This window comes from Eutrema salsugineum, unplaced genomic scaffold (genome assembly GCF_000478725.1).
Source record: "Eutrema salsugineum unplaced genomic scaffold, Eutsalg1_0 scaffold_10, whole genome shotgun sequence".
Taxonomy (NCBI): Eukaryota; Viridiplantae; Streptophyta; class Magnoliopsida; order Brassicales; family Brassicaceae; genus Eutrema; species Eutrema salsugineum.
The window spans coordinates 1,180,169-1,204,217 of NW_006256908.1; the positions used below are offsets into that span (position 1 = coordinate 1,180,169).

Genomic DNA, 24,049 nt, shown 5'->3' on the forward strand with positions numbered 1-24,049 from the left:
AAGGCTCAAGTGTTCTGAAATGAAAATGAAAGAAAAGAGCTGTGTGAATAAGTGAAAACCAAGACTTGAAGATGAAAGAAAACGGCGAGTCCCCTAGTGAAAAGAAAACGATTGTGAAGAGTGAGGATTCTGAGAGGGTGAGCAAGTGAGAAACGCTTTGAGTGGAGTGTGGGGTGTAATGAGTCTTGCCCTTGTATGCATAGGTTGCTTTTACTATTAGCATTCTGCCGAAGTTTAGTTGTTCATTGAGAGATCCCCTGTTGCATTGCATCCACCGGAATATTGATGAGATTATTTTTATCTCATGACCTCACCCTAGCCAAGCCAGCCTATTTGAACATTGCATCATTTGATTCACCAGTTACGAACTTAATGAATGTGAAAGAGTTGAATGTGATAATGACTTGTGGAGATTCCGTGTTTTAGTTTGAAAATATCCGGGTATAGCTTTGCATTGCATATTTGAGCATGAATCCGAGTTCTCTTGTGGTCACTTCTCTCTAGAAAGGAAATATGAGCTCCATCTGCATTACAACCTCTCTCTCTCATTTGTTCTTTTTGCTTGAGCACAAGCAAAGGACAAGTGTGGGGGAGTTGATATGTCTATATTTTACATCATTTAGATTGCATTATAGAGTCCTCATCATGTGTTTTCTCATGTAAATTGAGTCTTTAGGCGTTAAAATAGGACTTAGGGCTTGCATTAGGTCCCAAAGAGTTTTGCATGTTTTGAAGTCTTTATCAGGAGCTTTGGAGACCAATTGGAGCCTAAGAAGAGGAACAGAAAAGAAAACGGTGAAGAAAAGGGTCAAAAATGGTGAAAACCGCTTGGAGGAGTTTCTCGGCCAAATCTCGTACCGGCTGGTCGGAAACCTCGGCCAAAATGTTTACCGGACGCTCATTACCGGCCAAAACCTTACCGATCGGCCAGAATCGAGTATCGAGTGCAAAAATACCACAGGACAAGTTTTTGACCGAGGCAAGAATTTTTACGACCAAAAAGCTTACCGCGGTACACAGCCCTCGGCCATTTTTCTTACCGCGGGAAGGTTTTTACGACCAAAAGTTGTCCTTGCCCGCGCAATTCAGAGATCAGCAATCCGGGGAACCTTCCGATCCGAATCAGTTGTCGGGGTCTTCACCAAAGTTGGATATAATCAAGCAAAGATTCCATAACAGTTGGAATCATCCAATTCGGACCAGTGGAGAGAAAGATATGGCTTCCGAAGCATTCACCAGCATTGCGCGTACCCGAGAACTGAACGGTGAACTTCAAAGATCATGGCGGACGGAGCCCCTCCAGACTGAATCAGCTTACCCGGTCTTCACCAAAGTTCGAGAACCATGGAAGATCTTCTCAGAGCATTTAGAATCGCTCAATTCGGAGCAAAGGTTTGGAAGATAGGGTTTCCGGAGTTCACATCGGTCTTGAAGTCTATTTTCCGGTGATTTCAATGCAGCACAAAGATGTTAAATCCAGGAAGCCTTCCACTCCCCAAGCTCCGATGGTTTCTTGACCAAAGTTCGAGCTTATTGAGTCATCTTGACTGTGGAACTGGTCCCAGAGCAATTGGAGTCGTGTGCTGAAAGTTACTGCTTCCGGAAGGTGACATGGTCGATACAAGCCTAAAAGAGTTGCGATACGCGCTAAGTATTTTCACAAGCCTCGGTATCTTTACCTTGGCGTCACTCAAGTCGAGGCTCATATCTTGGAAGTATTCTGGACTAGACCTCGTGCCAAAACCTTGGCATGGTTAGATCGAGGCATGCATACGTAAGAACTGAAGCTGGAAACGACTTTTATTTAACTTTATTTGCATCTTGATTAGTTTAAATCTCTGTTTTTATTTAACTTTATTGCTCATTTGCCTGATAATCATCGTCACCAAACTTTTATCATCTTGTCTTGACTTAAGTGAACAAATGACATAGGCTAGTGTCTCGTTTACAAGCTTGGTTTGACACCCCTTATACTACTTTGACAAGGGGATTGATAACCCTTCTAAGAGCCTGAAAACTCTTAGTTATCATTGTGGTAAGAGAGATTTTTGTAATTTTCATTCCGGAAGTTGTTGTTGAAGTTGTTGTTGGAGCGATTTTGGTATGGCACCAGTGCTCCTACGTAGTTCACATCTTCTTCTTGAAATGCTTGATTAATGTGATCGATATCACTAGGTCCTTCCTCTTCTGCGCCATTGTTGGTTTCACAAGCATGGATTGGGCGATTGTTGCTTCTCAGAAGCTGGCTCACCATGTTCTTCAACTCGGTTATCTCCTTGTTGTCTGTTCCGGCTTGCTTCATCGATCGATCATATTCAGGACAATCATTGCTATTGGCTTGAGCCAAATTTTCGATGAGGGCTCTTCCTTGAGTTATCGTCTTTTGCCCAAAATCTCCATTGCTAGCTGTATCAAGTGAAAGTTTGTATTTTGGTTGCAAACCTCGATAAAATGTGCTCAGCAAGCTTGATCCATGAAATCCATGATGAGGGCAATCACGTTCATACTCCTTAAAACGTTCCCAAGCTTCATAGAAAGATTCAGTTGGCCCTTGTTGAAAGGTTGAGATCTTCGTTCTCAAATTGTTCGACCTTGACTTAGTGTAGAAGTGGTTCAAGAAAGCAGTTCTACATTCTACCCAATTAGTAATCGATCCTCCAGGCAAAGACTTCAACCAACGGTGAGCTTTATCTGCTAATGAAAAAGGGAACAACTTACACTTTAAATAGTCAGGTGGAACTTGGTTTGTTCTCATCATGCTGCAAATTTCTTCAAAAAGCTCGATATGGTCCATTGGGTGCTCAGAAGGAACTCCATGAAATTGGTTTTGCTTCACCAATGAGATGATTTGAGGCTTGACTTCAAACTCATTCCGGTTTGGAAATGGTACTTGAATCGCAGATCGATTCTGAAAATTTTGAGTAGGTGCATCAAAATCAGCTATGCGATGGTTCCTGGCTTGTCTTCGGTGTTGATTTGCTGGCGGAATGGGGCGGTGAATGCGTTCATTCGGCTGCATTGCTGGGTTTTCACCATCGGCTACATTGATGGGTGGATCAAGGTCTTCACGTCCTTCTCTCTCTCGGTTCTGGTGGTTTCTTGGAAGAACCTCATCCTCCTCTCCATCTTGTCGAGCATGATCACCTTCTATGTGATCATTCTCTTCGTTTTCTCCATGTTCGGACCCTTCTTGGTCCATATTTAAATTTCGATTAATAGGATCTCCAGGCTGGTCGTCGTTGGCCATTCCTTGCGTTCGTCTAAGTCTTCGAAGTTCTCTTTCGTGTCTGTCTATCTCATCTAGAGTTGGAATGTCTCCTGCAGGTCTACGCCTGGTATTCATGCAATTCAGAGAAAGACAAAAGAAGGGAAAGATAGTTCAGAAAAACTTTAAGAAAGAACTAGAGATCAGGTGTCTAGAACCGAAGTTAAAACAAGAAAAATAGCAAAAGGCAGCGAAACAAATCCCCGGCAACGGCGCCAAAAACTTGATGGGGTGTGTGTGTGTCAACTACGTGAGGGAACAAGTTTTACCCTTAACAAAACAAAAGAAAGCCGCAAGTGCACAGCTAATCTGTTGTAGTATTTAGGGATCGAATCCACAGAGATTTGTGTGCCTGGTATTCTTCTACGGTTTTTAACTTTATGTCTAGACTAAATTGGTTTTAAAGGTTGGTTGTTTTTCTTGAATTAAACTAAAGGTAAATAAAGCAAATAAATCTATCCTAAAAGGCAAGTAAAGAAATCGAATGAAAGGCAGTAGAACAAGTAAAATATCGAACTAAACAAAGATAAGGCAAGTAAAATATCGCATGAAAGGTAAATAAAGCAAGTAAATAACGAACTAAGGAAATTAAAATGCAGGTCTAAAAGAGCAAGTAAAAATCGATGGAAATTGTAAACTATGGCTAAAAACGCTGAGCTTTTGGGAACTCTAAGGGATCATAATCGGTTTTAACATTAAGGTAGATAGATTGGGATTGACGGATAACAATATATGGGTTCTAGAGCTAGAGTACGGCGGTATGACTACGTCACTGTCGTGATCATAACCAACTGTTTCTCGCAACCCTGACCAGTAGGTTTCCACTCTGGCCCTGGAAGGGAGAGAACGCAAGAGCTGCATAAGACTCGTCAATACTCACGATCTCGCCGCAGGTAGGTTTCCACTCCTACGGAAAAATCGCCTGTTTCATTCTAGGCTGATACTTAATGAAAACTTTCGCAACACTAACTATCTAGATCAGATACTAGGTGATCAATCAAGCATACGTGCAATAAGAACAAGAATAAACGGAGAACAGGTCGAAATCCCAGATCTATAAACCTAGATGTCTTAATCGATTATGAGAGCCCCTTTCGGGAACCCTAAGCCCAACTCGGGATCTACTCAGACATGGCTGAGTTCGACATCATCATTGGTTTTAATAAAAGTAATGAAAAACAGTAAAGAAAATAGATAAAGAAAGCTTCTCTATTGAAGAACTCGGACTTGAACAATCTTCTACAAAAATCTCATAAAAACGGCTAAAGGAAAAGGGTTTCTGTAAAGTATCAAAAAGCTCTCCTAAAAACGACCTAAATGACATGTATTTATAGTCCCCAATACTCCATGGTCTCTAGGGTTCCGGAATTGAGGCTGGGAATGACTTTGGGCTTCAGATAAGTCGGCTTTAAGTCGGAGCTTGAATGCCGCGGTCGGGAGTGTTGTTACCGCGGCAATTGGCTTGTTGGCCGCGGTCGGGAAGCTTCTGGCCGCGACAAATAGCTTGTTGGCCGTGGTCGCGTGAGCTGCTGGCCGACTCCGCGTGGCTTCGGGGCTAATGGAATATCTTGAGATCCAACCGTTGGAATGTCTCCAAACCAAGTGCATTTGAAAGCTGGTTGATTCTTCTATAAGTTGTCCAATTTTTAGGGTGATCAGACGGTGAGAAGGTCTTCGTCTCTCCATGAGAGTTCTGACGGTCTGCATTTATCCAAAAGAGTCTTTTTGTTCCATTTTATGCTTCTTTATCCAAAATTACCTGAAAAGTCTTTTAAAATCCGGAAACATAGAAATCCTTTGAAAACCTTTGAAAATGGAGTAAAAACACCTGTAAAAGATATTAAAATAATCCATAAAAATGGTCAAAATCCGGTGTTATCATTGAACCATTCCAATGAAATCGCAGGTCTCTGTCTTTAGTGACTGAAAACCGCGTTGATCCTCTTTCTCTCCGACGTTTTTGCACATATCTGCATATAGGAAAATGAAAAACAAGAGTGCATGTGGTTTGAAAGAGGCTGGGTTACGGTGGGGAACTAGCTAAATGTGAACTAGCCATTCAGGATCAACAAAGAGTAGTAAAAGGGTAAAGGAGTCCTGAATGTATGATTCGTTTCCCTGATCTAATGCTTTAATGAGAAAGTTAAGTCAAGATTAAGTTCAAATAAAATGAGCTAGTATATCCTGTCAGAAAGAATCTCCATGAATAGAAGTCCTCTGGTGGGAGTTCGTAGTGTAAGTACTCTAGCTACCGCCTAATCTAGGCCTAAATCACAGAAAGAGCAAAAAACGAGAAAATAGCGTAGAAGCACACTGGTCTAAATCATCATAGTATTGTTTATTTATGTTCCTGGTTTGAAAACGTTTTGAAAAATTTTTGAAAAAATTTTCGAAAACTTTTTGAATAGTTTTTATGTCCAAAACAAACTCAAAACAAATCAAATTTCGTTAGTAACGGATGAACATCCTCCCCCAGACTTATTTCACACTGTCCTCAGTGTGATGAAATATAAGAAAGGATGGATAAGGAAGTAGAAATTTGAAGTGTTTAGATGTACTTACCTTGTCGGAAGAATGAGTCGCGGTTGCACCGTCGGTCGAAGTTTCACCGGGGCCGGAGTGATGGCCGGTTTTCGGTTTATGATTTCTTCTCGTCTTTTATTCGTTCTTCTTTGTAAAAACCTGAAATTAAATGAAACAAAAAAATGCAACAAAATAGAAAATAAAGATCAAAGGGAAATAAGTAAAATACCAAGTGGGTTGCCTCCCACTAAGTGCTTGTTTTAAGTCGTTAGCTTGACTTGGTCGTCTTTTAGGCATTATGCGCATCTGCTAAGGAGATTGGATCCTCTGTTTCTTCTTGAATATCTACAAGATATGGATTAAGACGTTGTCCATTGACAGTGAAATCGCCTCCTTGACGGTTCCATAGAACCACAGCACCATAGGGTAAAACTTCTTTGATCTTGAAAGGTCCAGACCATCGAGATTTAAGCTTTCCGGGAAACAATTTTAGACGTGAGTTATAAAGTAGAACCTGGTCATTAGGTGAGAACGTCTTATGAACTATTTTCCTGTCATAAAACTCCTTCGTCTTCTCCTTATAGATCTTAGAATTCTCATAGGCGTTATGGCGAATCTCGTCTAACTCATTTGCCGTCTGGATATCGTAATTCAGCTTTCTTTTTGCCCATTCTGCTCTGAGCTCTAACTCCCATGGAAGATGACAAGCCTTACCATAAACAAGTTGAAAAGGTGTAGTACCCAATGGGGTTTTGAACGCAGTTCTATATGCCCAAAGAGCATCATCGAGCTTTGCTGACCAATCTTTTCTTGTCGGTCCTATTGTCTTTTCCAAAATTCTTTTGAGTTCTCTGTTTGATACCTCCACTTGGCCACTTGTCTGTGGGTGATAAGGTGTAGCTACCTTATGTTTCACTCCATTTTTCTTCAATAGATTCTCAAACACTTTGTTGATGAAGTGAGAACCACCATCACTGATGACGAGTCGCGGAACACCAAATCTTGGAAATATGGTCGACTTGAACATCTTCATTACTACTTTTGTGTCATTTGTGGGGCTGGCTATGGCTTCTACCCACTTAGACACGTAGTCAACAGCAACAAGGATGTACTTGTTTCCAAAAGACGAAGGAAAAGGACCCATAAAGTCGATTCCCCAAACATCAAAAACTTCGACTTCTTGAATGAAGTTTTGTGGCATCTCTTTTCGTTTGCTGATGTTCCCTTGTCTTTGACAACCATCACACTTAGATACGAATTTATGGGCGTCCTTGAACATGGTAGGCCACCAATAATCAGTTTGTAAAACCTTCGCTACAGTCTTATCAGTAGCAAAGTGTTCAGCATAGTTAGATCTGTGACAATGAAAAAGGATTTCTGGAACTTCTTCTTCGGAGATGCACCTGCGAAACAAGTTATCTGCACACTGCTTATAAAGATATGGTTCATCCCAAAAGTACCTTTTTATATCACGCAAGAACTTCTTTTTGTTGTAGCCGAAGAATCGTGGCGGTTCGACGTCTGCTGCTAGGTAATTCGCGATATGCATAAACCAATGAAGCTCGGAAGGTTTTGCTTTTGGAGGCGGGGCTGGACGTGTCTCTGGGGTGATTACTTTAGCATTACCATCTTTCTCCACGTCTCCAATAGGGTCTTGAGAGGTCGATGTCGAGCTTGCACCAGGTGAGGTAGCTTTGCCCTTAGATTTATTGGATTTGCGCTTAGACTTCCTTGCTTTGTGCTTTGATTTTCTCAACTCGACAACTCCCTTAGGCTCGACTAACGGGGCTTGTATAGAAACGTGTTGGCACCTTCCCTTGTTATCTCCAGGGTCTAGAATCAACTTCTCTTCCTTGTAGATGGTTATACAGTAAGAGCTTCTACCACTACAGACTGCAGGATAGAAGATTCTCTTTTTGACTTTAGAAAAACAAACTCTTCGGTTGGGATAATCAAAAACTGCCCCCACTATTGCAAGGAATGAACTTCCAAATATTAACGCCCTGGGAGAGTCATTTTCCATCTCAAGAATGTGAAAATCAACAGGAACAAGACACCCTCCTACTTGCACCATCAAATCCGTTACGAAACCATATGGAATCGTGCTTGAATTGTCTCCAAACTTACCGTGAGGAGGTTTGATATCACATATCCCCATCTCGGTTGCAATTTCTTTAGACATCACATTCACATTCGCTCCTGTGTCACATAGAGAGTCAGAAAATTCCATACCTTCAATTATGCAGGGGAAGACAAACTTCACCGAATCGTTTATCTTATGAAGCTTCCTTTGGTGTGGAACTTTGCCTATTGCATCATACTCTTCAGGACATGCTGGAGATTCAACTTCAGTGTCCTGATTGCTAGGAATAGGCGTGAATTCTCTCTCACCATCAGTGTTTATGACATTGCAACGCCACATTGGATTGTCTACGGTTTTTCCTGGAAGGTGACCATCTTGTCTCTTCACACTTTCTCCAATTTGTCCGATTTGTTTCTAGAGCATCTTGACATGAGTTGAGAGGTTAGTGAACTTCTGAAATGACTCCTCATTGTTCTTGTTAAGGTGATCATTCATGATGTCTAACTTAAGCTCAAGGTTGCGGATGTCTTGGGCGATTTCTTCATGTACCTCAGCGATTCGTGTCTCCATAGCTTCGGTGCTTTATGAACCATCTATTGTTTGTGATAGCTGCACGTCCATGCTATCAACATGAGTGGAAAGAGCTTCAAATTTACCATTAAGGTTAGTGTATAAGCAGTCCACTCTTATATCCACATCGTCTGCTAATCTTTGCAGCTTCATAAGAAGTGGTTGCACCATAAGCTTGAGCTTGTCGTCTTGAGAGGTTGGGGGTGATTTTGGAGCAGATTGGAGATTCATATGGGTGTGATCTTGTGCTCCAAGTTGATGATTAATCTCAGCTGCATTAACTGCTTCGCAGACATTAAAAGAACGCTGCTGGTTTTGGAGAAACAATTTCACCATGGCTTTAAGTTCTTCAATCTCCTTATGATCATGGGAAGTAGAACGTGATATTCTTCCTTGATCAGGACAATTGTTTCTGCTGCTTGCAGCAAGATTACTAATCAAGATGTAAGCTTCTTCTACAGTCCTTGTCATGAAGTTTCCATCGCTTGCTACATTTAGAGGCGCCTTAGATGTCCATTCAAGACCTTCGTAGAAGGTATTCAAGACGCATGTCTATGTAAAACCGTGGTGAGGACATTCTCTAATGTAGCCTTTATAACGATCCCAAGCTTCATGAAAAGGTTCGCCTCCTTTTTGTTGGAACCTAAAAATATTGTCTCTAAAGAAGTTTGATCTAGAGGTGTTGTAGAAATTGTTAAGGAAGGTGGCCTTGCATTCGTCCCATGATCCGAGTGAACCAGGAGACAAAGACTTAAACCATGCACGTGCCTTATCACAAAGAGAAAATGGAAACAACTTGCACTTTATGAAATCTGCAGGAACTCCGGTCGATTGCTTAGTACTGCAGATTTCTTCAAAATCTTCGAGATGGTCCATAGGATTCTCCGATGCATCGCCATGGAACCGGTTCTGCTTGACCAATTTTATGAGCTTCGGACTTATCTCATAGTCTACGTTGATGGGTTGTAGAATAATGGGAAAACGGTTCTCATAGAAAGCATACGGAGTGTTTTTATAAAGTGTTCATTCATGACGTTTCTATACATTGCAATGCCACATTGGATTCTCATAGTCTAATTTTTGTGTATGTATGTGTGTGTGTTTTTTTTAATTAATTAATTATTTAATTTATGTACATATATATATTTATATTTTTTTTCGTTTTTAGTTTTTAGTTTTTTATTTTATTTTGTTTTTTAGTTTATATTTATATATATATAATTTTTTAAAATTTTTTTTTAATGTTAATATATAGATTTATATATATAGATATATATATATTTTATATAATAATAAATATTTTTTTAGTTATATATATATATATTTATACTTTTTCGTTTTTATATTAATTTCTATATGTATATATATTTTTTATATAAAATAATAACTAGAATTTTTTTTTTTTTTTCAAAATGAACAAGAGAACGTACCTTAGACTCGATTCTAATCTGAAACTCGTAGGCAACGTTAAAGGTTCCCGGCAACGGCGCCAAAAACTTGATGTGCTCAGGTTTTAACCCTAGTTTTCTGCAAGCGCATAGATGTACGTTGTAGTACTTAGGGGTCGATCCACTGAAGACCAAGTAACTACAATACGAGTTTACTTGAGATGAGGACTGAGCTAAGATGAAAATATGGATGTTTGTTTGGGGGTTGTGAACAGTGACGAAAATAGCAAATAATAAACTTAAAAACTAGTAAACAGTAAGATTAAATCAATATGAGAAGGTGTTGGGCGTTAGGGAATTCGCCGGGAAATCATAGACTAGCTAACAAGAGAATTAAATATAGAGTTTTCTATAGATGTGTTCCTGAAATCAAACTCAGACTAACCTACTCACGTAGTATTAATCACAAATCAATTCACTCAGATTTACTAAACTCCCATTCAGTTCTCTAAGTTTTCTAGATAAATTAGTTTGATAATTTCACAAAACGCTTTAGATCGACTCACGCCGTCTAAGAGAATTTGTTCATCTATATAGGGTTAATCGATTCAACAACACTTTCGGTGAGTAAATCAACCTAATCGCAGTAGCTAGATTATCGATCAAAGCCACATAAACGAAACGCAGATTTAGACGAAGAACTCTAAAGATAAACCCTAATATAACAAACCAGAAATCAATCCATGAATCCCTTTGAAAAATCCCTTATAACCCAACAAGGGAATTACTCAATCATAGTGTATAAAAACATCACAGAAGTATTGTAGTTTGCTGGAAATTAAATAAGAGAAAGGTAAAGAACGATGAACGAGGGTGAAGATGGAGATCGATGGTGGCTCCTTCGGCGACTCCTTCTTCTCCCGAAGACGGCAACTCCGAGGTATGCAGCTCTTCTCTGCTCTCTCTCCACGGCTTGGTCATTAGAATGACCTCAAACGAGTATATATAGCCTTCTAATTCGTTGGAAACGTCTAGGGTTTGAAGAATGAGTATTGGGCTGGACTTGGGCTTGAATTAGGTCACTTTCGGACGTCAACGTTGTCTGGCCGCGGTCGCGGTGGTCCTGACCGCGGGGAATCATGGTCTGGCCGCGGTCGCGGCCTATGCTCTCCTTCGAGACTGCATTTTCAGTCTTGAGTGCATCGGGAATATCTGAAGATCTAACCGTTGGATTGTCTCCAAACCAATTTCATTAGAAATCTGGTTGTGTCCTCTATGTTGTCTCATATTTTGGGGATGATCAGACGGTGAGAAGGTCTCCATCGAGTACCATACTTCTAACGGTCTGCATTTATCCAAAATTGCTCATTTGTTCCAAATTGCACATCTTTAGTCCAAGTTTCCTGAAAAGTCTTTTAAAACTCTAAAACATAGATATCACTTAAAAACCATTGAAAACAGAGTTAAAACACCTGCATAAGATATTAAAACGATCCATAAAAATGGTAAAAATCCGGTGTTATCATCTTCACCATAAGTGTCATTGCTCAGTGCTAAGTTCTCCACTAGCTCTAAAGCAGCATGAATCTCCTTACCCAGAAAGTTCCCATTGGAAACAGTATCCAGCTGGTTTCTAACCTTGGGAAGAGCTCCTCTATAAAGTGTGCTGAGAAGAGAAGCCTCACTAAACCCATGGTGTGGGCATTGGTTTGTGTAGCTCCTGAATCTCTCATATGCTTCACCAAAACTCTCATTGCTGTGCTGAGTGAAACTAGAGATTTGATTCCTTAGTTTAGCAGTTCTGGAGGTGGAGAAAAACTTAGACAGGAAGGCTTGCTTGCATTGCTCCCAGGTTTGAATGGAGCCTCTTGGAAGATTCTTCTCCCATTGGTGAGCTTTGTCACCAAGACTGAATGGGAATAGTCTTAGCTTGAAGCTGTCTTCTGAAACTCATTAATCTTTGTCAGGTCACACACTTTATCAAATTGATCCCAGTGTTCCAAGGGATCTTCCATTGCTAATCCATGGAACTTTGAGTTCTGGACCATATTCAATAAGGATGCCTTCACTTCAAAGTTGTTGTTTTGCACAGGTGGTGCCTGAATTCCAGCTCCATACTGATGAGCATTGGCCCTTTCATTCTCTCCAACATAGACTTGTGGTTGCTCATATCTTCTTTGCTGGTGTTGAAAAGGTTGATGTTGGTGGTGCACCTGTTGTCTTTGTTGTGCATTGGCCTGATGCCTCTGCTGATGAGCTGGAGCTTGTCCCTGGTGGACATAAGCTTGTTGGTGATGCACCTGTTCCTGATGAACATTACCCTGATTTAACCCTTGACCAACTCCATTACCAGCTCCATTACCCTGAGCCTGTTGCTCCTGAACCGGTGGTTCTATATCTACCACGTGCTCTCTTTGTTCTTCCATATCAGCCTGATCAACCTGTCTTCCACGTCTGTCCCTTCTCCTTCTTGGTACCAAAAGATTGATGTTGTCGTTGAGAGGGAAAGGTGGACCACAGCTTCTTGATCTAGACCTGGTGTCCATACACCTGAAATCACAAACAGAACTTGAAAGTAATCAGTAAAAACAAGAAAATAAGCACTTGATCTCAAGAACAGATCAGAGCTTAATGCTAAACAAACCACAATTTGGCAACGGCACCAATTGATAACTAAGAGTTTTCAAGGCTCTTTGTAGAGGTTATCAATCCCCCTGTCTTGTAGTACAAGGGGTTTATCAATCCAAGAATGTGGTGTTAGACACTAAGCTATGTGATCAGATTCTTAATTCAAGCAAACAAGTGTGGTTTTGATTAACTAATGAGAACTACAAACTTAAAACAAGATTAATGACTAAAGAAGTGATCAAACAAAGAACTAAACAAATGACAAGTGATGAGAATGTATGTATGATGATGAGAAAGGTCTTAGACATGATAGTGGATTAGGGTGCCTTCAGTGATAAACTAATGAGCTAATGAATCATATGATCAAGCAAACCAATTGATAGCTAAGAGTTTTCAAGGCTCTTTGTAGAGGTTATCAATTCCCTGTCTTGTAGTACAAGGGGTTTATCAATCCAAGAATGTGGTGTTAGACACTAAGCTATGTGATCAGATTCTTAGTTCAAGCAAACAAGTGTGGTTTTGATTAACTAATGAGAACTACAAACTTAAAACAAGATTAATGACTAAAGAAGTGATCAAACAAAGAACTAAACAAATGACAAGTGATGAGAATGTATGTATGATGATGAGAAAGGTCTTAGACATGATAGTGGATTAGGGTGCCTTCAGTGATAAACTAATGAGCTAATGAATCATATGATCAAGCAAACCATTCAACATAAACATCTTTAATTAAGTTAATCCTCTCATGAAGGTATTAACTCCTATGCTAAAACAGTTTCTAACCCAATCATCATCAGTGAAACATGAGTTAACAAGCATTAAGAATCAGTTTAATCTGTCATTTAAGCATATAGACAATCATTCCCATGATGAATAACACTTAAACCTCTAACAACCTTGGTTCAGGCATTTCATCAAACACTTTTGGTGCATGAAATGCCCAGAATCTAGACCACATATGATTTGTATGGATCTAACATAGAGAAAAGGTTGTAGAGAATGGAATATGCATGATCTAACCCCTAAGCTCACTAATCTACCACTTAAGCACCCTAATCTACATATCTAAGACCTTAATATGAGATTACTCACTAATCATGATCAACAAACTAGATCCTTTGCAAGATGTGTTATTAATCATGATTAGAAGTGTGATTTGATGATAAGAAATGATAAAACAAGATGAAAAAGACTCTTCAAATAGATATTAAGCTCAAAAGCAAAGTGTAACAAGTGGTCTTTCACAAAAAGGGAAAAGAGACTAAAAATGGATAAAAGGTTCTCTCCAAATTAGGTCTAAAAACTATTTATAGATGTCTTGGTCGAACCGGGTCAACCCGGAACAAACCGGGTACTGACCCGGCCTTGGTGGGTAAAAGATGGGTTTGCCACGGTCCAGCATGTTCTTGGTCAGGCCGTGGCAACTTGACCGTGTCAAAGTCTTGTTCGCGTGTTCTTGGTTGAATCTTGGTGGCACGGTCTAGCAAGTCTCGTCCAAAACCCGTGGCAAGTGGTCGTGTCAAACGCCAAAAGTGATATGTTCATAATTTGCATCATTTAGGTTGCATAAATCATTCCAAATCATGTTTTATTTCATGCATTTTAGGTCCTTAGGGTTTGTTTTAGAACTTAGGAGATGCATTAGGTCCCAATCAGTCTATTGCATGTTTTGAGTGTCTATCAGGTGAATGTGGAGCTGAAAAGATGAATCCAGGAGGTGGAATGGTGAGCAAAGCTTGAAAAAGTGGAAAAATTGGGTCTTGGGAGATTATCGGCCATTCTCGCTGGCCAGGAAGGTTTTATCGGCCATTCTCGCTGGCCAAGAAGGTTTTACCGGCCATTTTCATGTACCGAGGGAAGCTTTACCGGCCATTTCCATGTACCGCGAATGAAGTGTATCGGCCAAAATCTCCGGGTGTGAACGAGTCTCAGAAATCGCCTGTCCGGGGAGCCTTCCGGTCCGATTCAGACGGCGGGTGCTTCATAGAAGTTGGAGAAGACTTGATCACGGTTTCATAGCAATTGGAATCGTGGGATTCGAACGCGTGAGCAGAGAGTTAAGCTCGTCGGAAGGAACCCCTGTCTCGCAGCTGTTCCGGACCGAGCAGATCAGTTCTGAAGGATGCGCAGGACGGTGCACTTCCAGGCCGATTCAGTTTCCGGGGCCTTAATGAGAATCAGAGACATTTGAGTCCTCTTTCCAGAACATCCAAGATCAGTCAATTCGGAGCTTTGAGCAGAAAGATACGGTCTCCGGAATGGACACATGTCTAGACGCCTCTCTCTGGTCGTGTAAATGCACTGCAAAGATGTGCCCTCCAGGAAGACTTAAACTTCCCAAGCATCGAAATGTCCTTCACCAAAGTTGTAGATAAATGAGTCCTCTGTCTTCCGCAACCAGAATCACTCAATTCGGACAAATCTCCAGGAAGTTACACTCTCCGGAGTGCGAGATGGTCCAGACAGCCCAAAGCGACCAAGTTAAGCATGCCGCGATAGAATGCCATGGTCCACACTTGGCCGTGGTAACTTTTGTGCACCCTCGGCCAATGACACGATCTTCATGCCACGGTCTACACCTGACCGTGGCAAGCATACACTTGGCTGAGAAGAATCTTGCAACCTTCGGCGATTGACACGGCCTAAATGCCACGGTCTGGGGGTTTGACCGTGGCAACCTTTACATACCTTCGGCTCTTGGCACGGTTTGAATGCCACGGTCTGGAGGCTTGACCGTGGCAACCTTTACACATCTTCGGCGTTTGACACGGTAGCTTGCCACGAGTTCCAGATGAAGCTTGATCAGACCGTGGCATCAAAATGAACCAAGAACACAAATGAAGTCTTTGACACGGTCAGGAATGCCACGGTCACACCAAGGACACACCAGACCGTGGCAAACCTTTCTTTGCCCATCAAGGCCGGGTCAGTACCCGGTTTGTTCCGGGTTGACCCGGTTCGCCCAAGCCCCCTTTATAATGTTTTTAGACCTAATTTGTAGAGGAGGACTTAATCTACTTTTAGTCTTTTTCCCCCTTTTTGTGAAAAACCACTGAATACACTTTGTTTTAGAGAGTTTAAATCGATATTGCAGTTTCTTTCCATCTGGTTCATCATTTCTTATCATCAGAATCAACTTCTAATCATGATTAACAACACATCTTGCAAAGGGTTTAGTGTGTTGATCATGATTAGTGAGTAGTCACCTTAATGAGGTTCTAGATGTGTAGGTTAGGGTGCTAAAGTGTTAGATTAGGAGTGCTTAGGGCTAGATTCATTGGTTCATTTCTCTAAACAACTGTTCTCTATGCTAGATCCTTGATAATCACTTGAAATCTAGATTCTGGAAATTTCATGCACCAAAAGTGTTTGATGAAATTCCTGAAAGAGTTGTGTTAGAGGTTTAAGTAATTTTTCATCATGGGAATGATTTGTTAAATGCTTGAATGATCATTGAGAACTGTTTATTAATGCATATTGATTCATATTTCACAAATGGGAATTTGGTTTGAAAATGGATTGGTATAGGGGTTAATACTTTCATGAGAGGATTAACCTAGATTAGAGTTCTTAATCACTTAAATCATGTCTCATCATTGTCATTAGCATTTCTAGTTTAACACCAAAGCACCCTGACCAACTATCATGTCTAGAATCTCATGCCTCCATCATATCATATTCACATCATATCATTTGTCATTGTCATTAGTCTTTAATCCTGTTTATGTTTATAGTTGTCTTTAGATTAATCAAAACCCACTCTTGTTTGCTTGAATTAAGAACTTGATCATATAGCTTAGTGTCTAACACCACATCTGGATTGATAAACCTCTTTGTGCTACATTGACAAGGGGATTGATAGCCCTGAGACCCTAAAAAAGTCTTGTCTATCAATTGGCGCCGTTGCCAAATTGTGGTTTGATTAGCATTAAGCTCTGATCTGTTCTTGAGATCAAGTGCTTACTTTCTTGTTTTTACTGATTCCTTTCAAGTTCTGTTTGTGATTTCAGGTGTATGAACACCAGGTCTAGATCAAGAAGCTGTGGTCCTCCTTTTCCTCTAAACGACAACATCAACCTTTTGGTACCACGGAGGAGAAGAGACAGACGTGGTAGACAAATTGATCAGACTGAGATGGCAGAAAAAGGAGATCACGTAGTAGATATAGAACAACCAGTTCAGGAGCAACAGGCTCAAGGTCATGGAGCTGGTATTGGAGTTGGTCAAGGGCTTCACCAGGGTAATGTTCAGCAGGAACAGGTGCACCATCAACAAGCTTATGTCCACCATGGACAAGCTCAAGCTCATCAACAGAGGCATCAGGCCAATGTTCAGCAAAGACACCAGGTGCACCACCAACCCCACCCTTTCCAACCACAGCAAAGAAGATATGAGCAACCCCAAGTCTATGTTGGAGAGAATGACAGGGCCAATGCTCATCAGTATGGAGCTGGTATTCAGGCACCACCTGTGCAAAACAACAACTTTGAAGTGAAAGCATCATTGCTGAATATGGTCCAGAACTCAAAGTTCCATGGGTTAGCAATGGAAGATCCCTTGGAACACTTGGACCAGTTTGATAAGGTGTGTGATCTGACCAAGATAAACGGAGTTTCAGAAGACAGCTTCAAGCTAAGACTATTCCCATTCAGTCTTGGTGATAAAGCTCATCAATGGGAGAAGAATCTTCCAAGAGGCTCCATTCAAGCCTGGGAGCAATGCAAGCAAGCCTTCTTATCTAAGTTCTTCTCCACCTCAAGAACTGCAAAACTGAGGAACCAAATCTCTAGCTTCACTCAGCACAGCAATGAAAGTTTTGGTGAAGCATATGAGAGATTCAGGAGCTACACAAACCAATGCCCACACCATGGGTTTAGTGAGGCTTCTCTTCTCAGCACACTGTATAGGGGAGCTCTTCCCAAGATTAGAAACCAGCTGGATACTGCTTCCAATGGGAACTTTCTGGGTAAAGAGATACATGCTGCTTTAGAGCTAGTGGAGAACTTAGCATTGAGCAATGACACTTATGGTGAAGACTATGACAGATCAAATAGGTCTGAAGGTTCAAGCTCAGAACAGAGGCTCACCAGAGAAGTTAAGGAGTTGAGGAGTGAATTGGACAAGCTGAAATTCACCACTCATAAGCCAATGCATTTTGTTGGAGAGTATGAGGAACCTTCTCAAATTTTTGAGAACATAAGTGAAGAAGGTCTTACCCAAGAGGAGCTCAACTACATTGGGAATCAGAGGTTCCAAAGATATCAGTATGGTAACGCCAATCCAAACCTCTCTTACAGGAACACCAATGTAGCTAACCCACAAGACCAGGTCTATCCCAATTCTCAAGCTCCAAAGAACTTTGTTCCCAAGAACAACTTTCAAGGGTCATTCCAACCCAAGAATCAATTTGGTCAGAATCAGAGTTTTGGTCAGCAACAGCAGCCATTTCAGGGCACTGGTTACACTTCACAGCAGCCAAAGGCACCACCAGGGTTTGGTCCACCACAGTTCCAACAGCAGGCGCCGGTTCAACAACAGTTTCAGCCACCAATGGTCCAACAGCAGCCACAGATGGGTACAGATATGGTTGGTATTCTGCAACAACTACTTCAGGGTCAACAGACTATGCAGCAGGAAATCAAGGAACTGAAGCAAAACCAGGCATCAAGCTCAAGGAACCAAGGTCACCTACCTGGAAAACCAGAACCCAACCCCAAGGAATATGCCAAAGCAATTACACTGAGGAGTGGCAAGGAATTACCTGGTATTGAGAACAAGAAAGTGATCATTGAGGATAATGATCAACCTGAGGGGGAGGCAGCCTTAAAGGATGATCAAGTTGCTGAGAAACCAAGGACAGAAAAAGGTAAAGAGGTAGCAAAGGAACCAGAACCAGAGAAGAAGTATGTGCCACCACCTCCATACCAACCCAAGCTCCCATTTCCAGGGAGATTTAAGAAGCAACTAGTGAACAAGGCAAGAGCTGTATTTGAGAAGGCACTCAAAGAGACACCACTCACAATGCCTCTCATTGATGCATTCCTAATGATGCCAAAGATGGGGAAGTTCTTGAAGGATGCAATTCTGAACAAGACAAAAGAGCTTCAAGGCATGGTAGTACTAAGTCATGAATGCAGTGCTATCATTCAGAAGAAGTCCATTCCAAGGAAGTTAACTGATCCAGGGAGCTTCACACTCCCTTGTGCCATTGGACCTCTTCTATTCTCTGGATGTCTTTGTGATTTAGGAGCATCAGTCAGCTTGATGCCATTCTCCATAGCACAGAAGCTGGGCTTTAGAGTTTTCAAACCTTCAAAGATTTCTCTTATCCTTGCAGATAGATCAGTTAGATTGCCTGTTGGTATGTTGGAAGATCTACCTGTCAAGATAGGTGGTTTTGAGGTTCCAACAGATTTTGTTTTGCTGGAAATGGATGAGGAACCAGTAGATCCTCTCATCTTGGGCAGGCCATTCTTAGCCACAACAGGAGCTATTATTGATGTGAGAGGTGGGATAATAGAGCTTCAACTTGGGTCTGAAAGGCTCAAGTTTGATGTGAATGAGATGATGAAGAAACCCACCATTGAAGGTCAATGTTTCTATGTGGAGACAATGGACCAGTTGGCTGATGAGTTGCTTGAGGAACTGAACACTGAGGATCCTCTTCAAGCTACTCTAACTCAAGAACAAGGAGATAATGGGCTCTTGGCTGAAGCAAGTGAAGGGTATAAGCTGTATCTGGACAATGCAAGAGAGCTGGGTCCTGAAACAAGGTTCTTGGAGCTGGAACAAAGTGGTTCTGAAGTCTTTGCTATCAAGGAACCAGTCACCAGCCAAAGCAACCTGGACCAGGACTGGAATGAGGCGGATGCACCCTCTGTTGAGCTAAAGCCTCTACCAACAGGGCTCAGGTATGCATTCCTAGGCCTAAACTCTACTTTTCCCGTGATCATAAATGATAACTTGCTGGAGCATGAGGAACGTGCATTACTTAGTGAAATAAGGAAATTCAGGAGAGCCATAGGGTATTCCTTGGCAGATATTAGAGGAATCTCTCCTGAAATATGCACCCACAGGATCCACCTGGAGGACCAAGCCATGTCCTCTATTGAGCACCAACGTAGACTTAACCCCAACCTTAGGGAAGTGGTTAAGAAGGAGATACTAAAGCTTCTTGAGGCAGGGATAATTTACCCAATCTCTGACTCAAGATGGGTGTCTCCTGTTCACGTTGTGCCCAAGAAAGGTGGGATCACAGTGGTGAAAAACGATAAGGATGAACTCATAGCTCAGAGAACTATAACTGGCCATCGCATGTGCATTGACTATAGGGAATTGAATTCTGCTTCTAGAAAAGATCATTTCCCTTTACCATTCATTGATCAAATGTTTGAAAGGTTAGCTAATCATCCTTATTTTTGTTTTCTCGATGGGTACTCTGGATTTTTTCAAATTCCCATAGATCCAAGAGATCAAGAGAAAAAAACATTCGCATGCCCTTATGGCACTTATGCTTATAGGAGAATGCCCTTCGGTTTATGTAATGCACCAGCCACTTTTCAAAGATGTATGATGCACATTTTCTCTGACATTATTGAAGAGAAAGTTGAGGTGTTCATGGATGACTTTAGTGTCTATGGCTCCTCCTTCTCGGATTGTCTCTCTAATTTGACACAGGTGTTGGAGAGATGTGAGCAGCACAACTTGGTGCTGAACTGGGAGAAGTGTCATTTCATGGTTCAAGAAGGAATAGTCCTTGGGCACAAGGTCTCTGAAAAGGGTATTGAGGTTGATAAGGCAAAGGTGGAGGTGATGGTGAATCTGCAAACCCCCACTTCAGTTAAAGGGATAAGGAGCTTCCTGGGCCATGCAGGGTTTTATAGAAGATTCATAAAGGACTTCTCAAGGATTGCCAGGCCTTTAACAAGACTGTTGTGTAAGGAAGTAGATTTCATTTTTGATGCTGAATGTGAAGAAGCCTTCAAGTTGATCAAGGAGGCATTGGTTAGTGCACCAATAGTTCAGGCACCAGACTGGTCTCTACCTTTTGAGGTCATGACAGATGCTTCTGACTTTGCTGTTGGAGCAGTACTTGGACAAAAGAAAGACAAGAAGCTGCATGTGATCTACTATGCCAGTAGAACACTTGACTCTGTCCAAGAAAAGTATACTACAACTGAAAAGGAAATGCTGGCAATAGTTTTTGCCTTTGATAAGTTCAGAAGCTACCTGGTGGGATCAAAGGCCATTGTGTATACTGATCATGCAGCCCTCAGGTACTTGATGACCAAGAAAGATGCCAAGCCAAGGCTGTTGAGATGGGTTTTATTGCTCCAAGAGTTTGATATGGAGGTGCTTGATAAAAAGGGGATTGAGAATGGTGCTGCAGACCATCTCTCAAGGCTGAGGATTGAAGAAAAAGTCCCCATAGATGATGCTTTGCCTGAAGAGTCTCTGATGGTGCTCCATTCCTACTTGGAATTTGAGGAAGTAGAGAGCACTCAAGAAAGGAGGATGCCTTGGTTTGCAGACATAGTGAACTATCTTGCATGTGGGGTGGAGCCTCCTGAATTGGATGCTTACAAGAGGAAAAAGTTCTTCAGAGATGTCCAGAGATACTATTGGGATGAGCCCTACCTCTATGTTCTGAACAAGGATCAGCTTTACAGAAGGTGTCTTGCTGAAGAGGAGATGCAACCTGTGTTGCAAGAATGTCATGGTTCTGCTTTTGGAGGTCACATGGGGGCATTCAAAACTGTGGCAAAGGTTCTTCAAAGTGGGTTTTGGTGGCCTACAATGTTCAAAGATGCCCAGTTGGTGGTTTCAGCATGTGATGCCTGTCAGAGGCATGGGAACATATCTAAGAGAAGTGAGATGCCTCAAAACCCCATTCTAGAGGTTGAGATCTTTGATTGCTGGGGGATTGACTTTATGGGACCTTTCATTTCATCCTATGGAAATCAATACATACTTGTTGCTGTGGACTATGTGTCCAAATGGGTTGAGGCCATTGCTTCCCCTACCAATGATTCCAAGGTTGTAGTGAGGCTGTTCAAGAACATCATCTTCCCAAGGTTTGGAGTTCCAAGGGTTGTCATCTCTGATGGAGGATCCCATTTTTTGAACAAGACTCTGGAAGGTTTATTGAGAAAGCATGGAGTTAAACACAAGATAGCTACTCCATATCATCCTCAAACTAGTGGCCAGGTTGAAGTATCCAATAGACAGATCAAGGCCATTCTTGAGAGGACTGTTAGCTCAAGCAGAAAAGATTGGAGCAAAAGGCTAGATGATGCATTATGGGCTTACAGGAATGCCTTTAAAACTCCAATTGGAACATCACCATTCAGTTTGCTATATGGGAAGAGCTGCCACCTTCCTGTTGAGTTGGAGTACAAAGCTATGTGGGCTGTGAAGTTTCTAAACTTTGATATCAAGACAGCTCAAGAGAAAAGGATCATGCAACTTCATGAACTTGAGGAGATCAGGCTTGAAGCTTTTGAAAGCTCAAAAATCTAAAAGGAGAAGACCAAGGACCTGCATGACCAGAAGATTCTAAAAAGGGAGTTCAAGTCTGGTGATTTGGTCTTGCTTTTCAACTCCAGACTTAAGTTGTTTCCAGGAAAGCTTAAGTCTAGGTGGTCTGGACCTTTCAAAGTTCTTGAAGTGAGGCCTTATGGTGCCATTGTCTTGGAAGGGAAGAATGGTCAGGAATTTGTGGTGAATGGACAGAGAATCAAGCATTACTTAGTTTCACAAGGGAAGGAGGAAGCTACATCAGTTCCCCTTCTTGATCCACCAGCCTGTTAATCAGGTTCCCAAAGTCAAACTTAGAGACATTAAACAAAGTGCTCTTGGGAGACACCCCAAGCTTATCCTTTGTAAATATGCTTTTGATCTTCTGATTCTTTTCTTTTTTTTATGATTTAGGATGTTTTGATGGGTCTGTTGAGTGTTACAGGTGTTGGGTGTGAGTCTAAACCTTTGGAAAGTGAATGCAAAATGAAAAGAGATGAAGGAATGGAGACAAGCTTGTGCTCGGCCTTTGACATGGGGGCCGGCCACGGTCAAAAACAAGGCATGGCAAGTCTCTTTGTGCTGCCACGGGGAGATAATCACGGTCTCAAGGCCAGACCGTGGCAAAAAGGAGGCATGTGTTCGGTGAATGCCACGGCCTTGTAACATGGAACCTAAGCGGCCGTGGCAAAAGAGAAAAGAAGAAAGGACTAGGCTCGGACAATGCCACGGTTGGGGTTGCCACGGGAAGGAGTCAGGCCGTGGCAAAGTACACAAAAATCACAAACGTTCGGTGATTGCCACGGTGGGAATGACACGAGACACACCAAGGCCGAGGCAAGAACAAAAGGGGACCAGGCAACATTCGGACAATGCCACGATTAGGTTGCCACGAGAGGAGTGCCACGGGATAAAGACTAGGCCGTGGCAAAGCAAAAGTGAAGCGGCCAAGGTTCGTTGTTTGCCACGGTCTACAAGACACGGGCTAAAAGCCTGACCGTGGCAAAGTTTTTGAGGGTTTGACTGAAGAGTGAGCACAGCCACGAGGGGTTTGCCACGGGGACACAATCATACCGTGGCAGGAAGAAAGAAGAAGGACAATGCTCGGGGTTTGCCACGGCCTGAAGACACGACCAAGTCGAGACCGCGGCAAAGAGGCAGCATCCTCGAGTGGTAGACACGGGCATGTGACACGGTCAAAGAGGCGCGATCCAAAATTTGAATTCCAGTTGACCGTACGGACGTTGACCGGTCAACAGACGCGCCAGGCCAGCTGTTCCCCACCACTCTTTCTTCTTCATCGCGAGTTTGCTCTCTCTTCTCCATTCTTGAACTCTAAACTTTCATATCTCTCTCGTTGCTGCATCAAATTGAGTGATTCCAACTGCATTGAACTCGTATTCCTGTCTAGTTTCTTGTTGCACATCCGTTTTACACTCGAAACTTGAAGATTCCAAGGTATTTAAGCTGTTAAAACTCACCTTTTCCATGCTTTAGAGTACTGTTCATGAACAGAGAAAAACAAATGGAATCGATTTTAATGGGTTTCTTGATACCTTGGAATCATTTTGTGAGTGTTGTGCAAGTAGAATGGATAGGGATTTCATGAATCTTGCTTGAGAATGACCTGTTCTTGGAATTTTTGAGAAATTTTCTTGAAAATCACCATGTGAATAGATTTTTTTAAGAAATTGTGTTTCAAGCTGAACTATTTGTGTGCATTGCTTCTTGCCATTGCCTTGAGTTTAATGAGTTTTTAATCAGATTGCAATACCTTCTTTTAAAGAAAAATCGATTGATGCTGCTCATGAACTTGGTGAATTTTTGAAAAACTTTTGTTGTTCTCTTGCTTTGGTGCTTACAATGGTTTGAGGAAATGCAGGATGGGAGGAACAAAAAGACAAGCAGCCATGGAGAAATCTAAAAAAGAGAAATCAGCGGAGCAGATTTTGCCTTTTGGGCACAAAGTTTTCGAGAAACAGAAAAGGAGGAGAAAGCCAAAGGATTCAGCTGAGAAGAAAACAAAGAAGATTGCTGCACCAAAGAAAACAAAGGCCTCCACTTCAAAAACTC

General features: G+C 41.8%; 1 protein-coding gene and 4 non-coding genes across 5 annotated transcripts; 3 read left to right on the forward strand and 2 right to left on the reverse strand.

Moving 5' to 3' along the window:
* The first annotated feature begins 2,477 nt into the window (after positions 1 to 2,477).
* Positions 2,478 to 2,584, forward strand: LOC112081719. The gene has a single exon (XR_002896641.1). It is a non-coding gene; the product is annotated as a small nucleolar RNA R71 (small nucleolar RNA).
* A 3,493-nt stretch (positions 2,585 to 6,077) lies between these two features.
* Positions 6,078 to 8,210, reverse strand: LOC112090245. Its single transcript, XM_024161098.1, has one exon. It carries the CDS (start codon positions 8,208 to 8,210, stop codon positions 6,078 to 6,080), a length of 2,133 nt encoding a protein of 710 aa, XP_024016866.1.
* Positions 8,211 to 9,000: 790 nt separating this feature from the next.
* On the forward strand, positions 9,001 to 9,111 carry LOC112081730. The gene has a single exon (XR_002896652.1). It is a non-coding gene; the product is annotated as a small nucleolar RNA R71 (small nucleolar RNA).
* A 2,405-nt stretch (positions 9,112 to 11,516) lies between these two features.
* LOC112081681 lies at positions 11,517 to 11,623 on the forward strand. The gene has a single exon (XR_002896603.1). It is a non-coding gene; the product is annotated as a small nucleolar RNA R71 (small nucleolar RNA).
* A 5,604-nt stretch (positions 11,624 to 17,227) lies between these two features.
* Positions 17,228 to 17,334, reverse strand: LOC112081693. Its single transcript, XR_002896615.1, has one exon. It is a non-coding gene; the product is annotated as a small nucleolar RNA R71 (small nucleolar RNA).
* Positions 17,335 to 24,049: the final 6,715 nt, after the last annotated feature.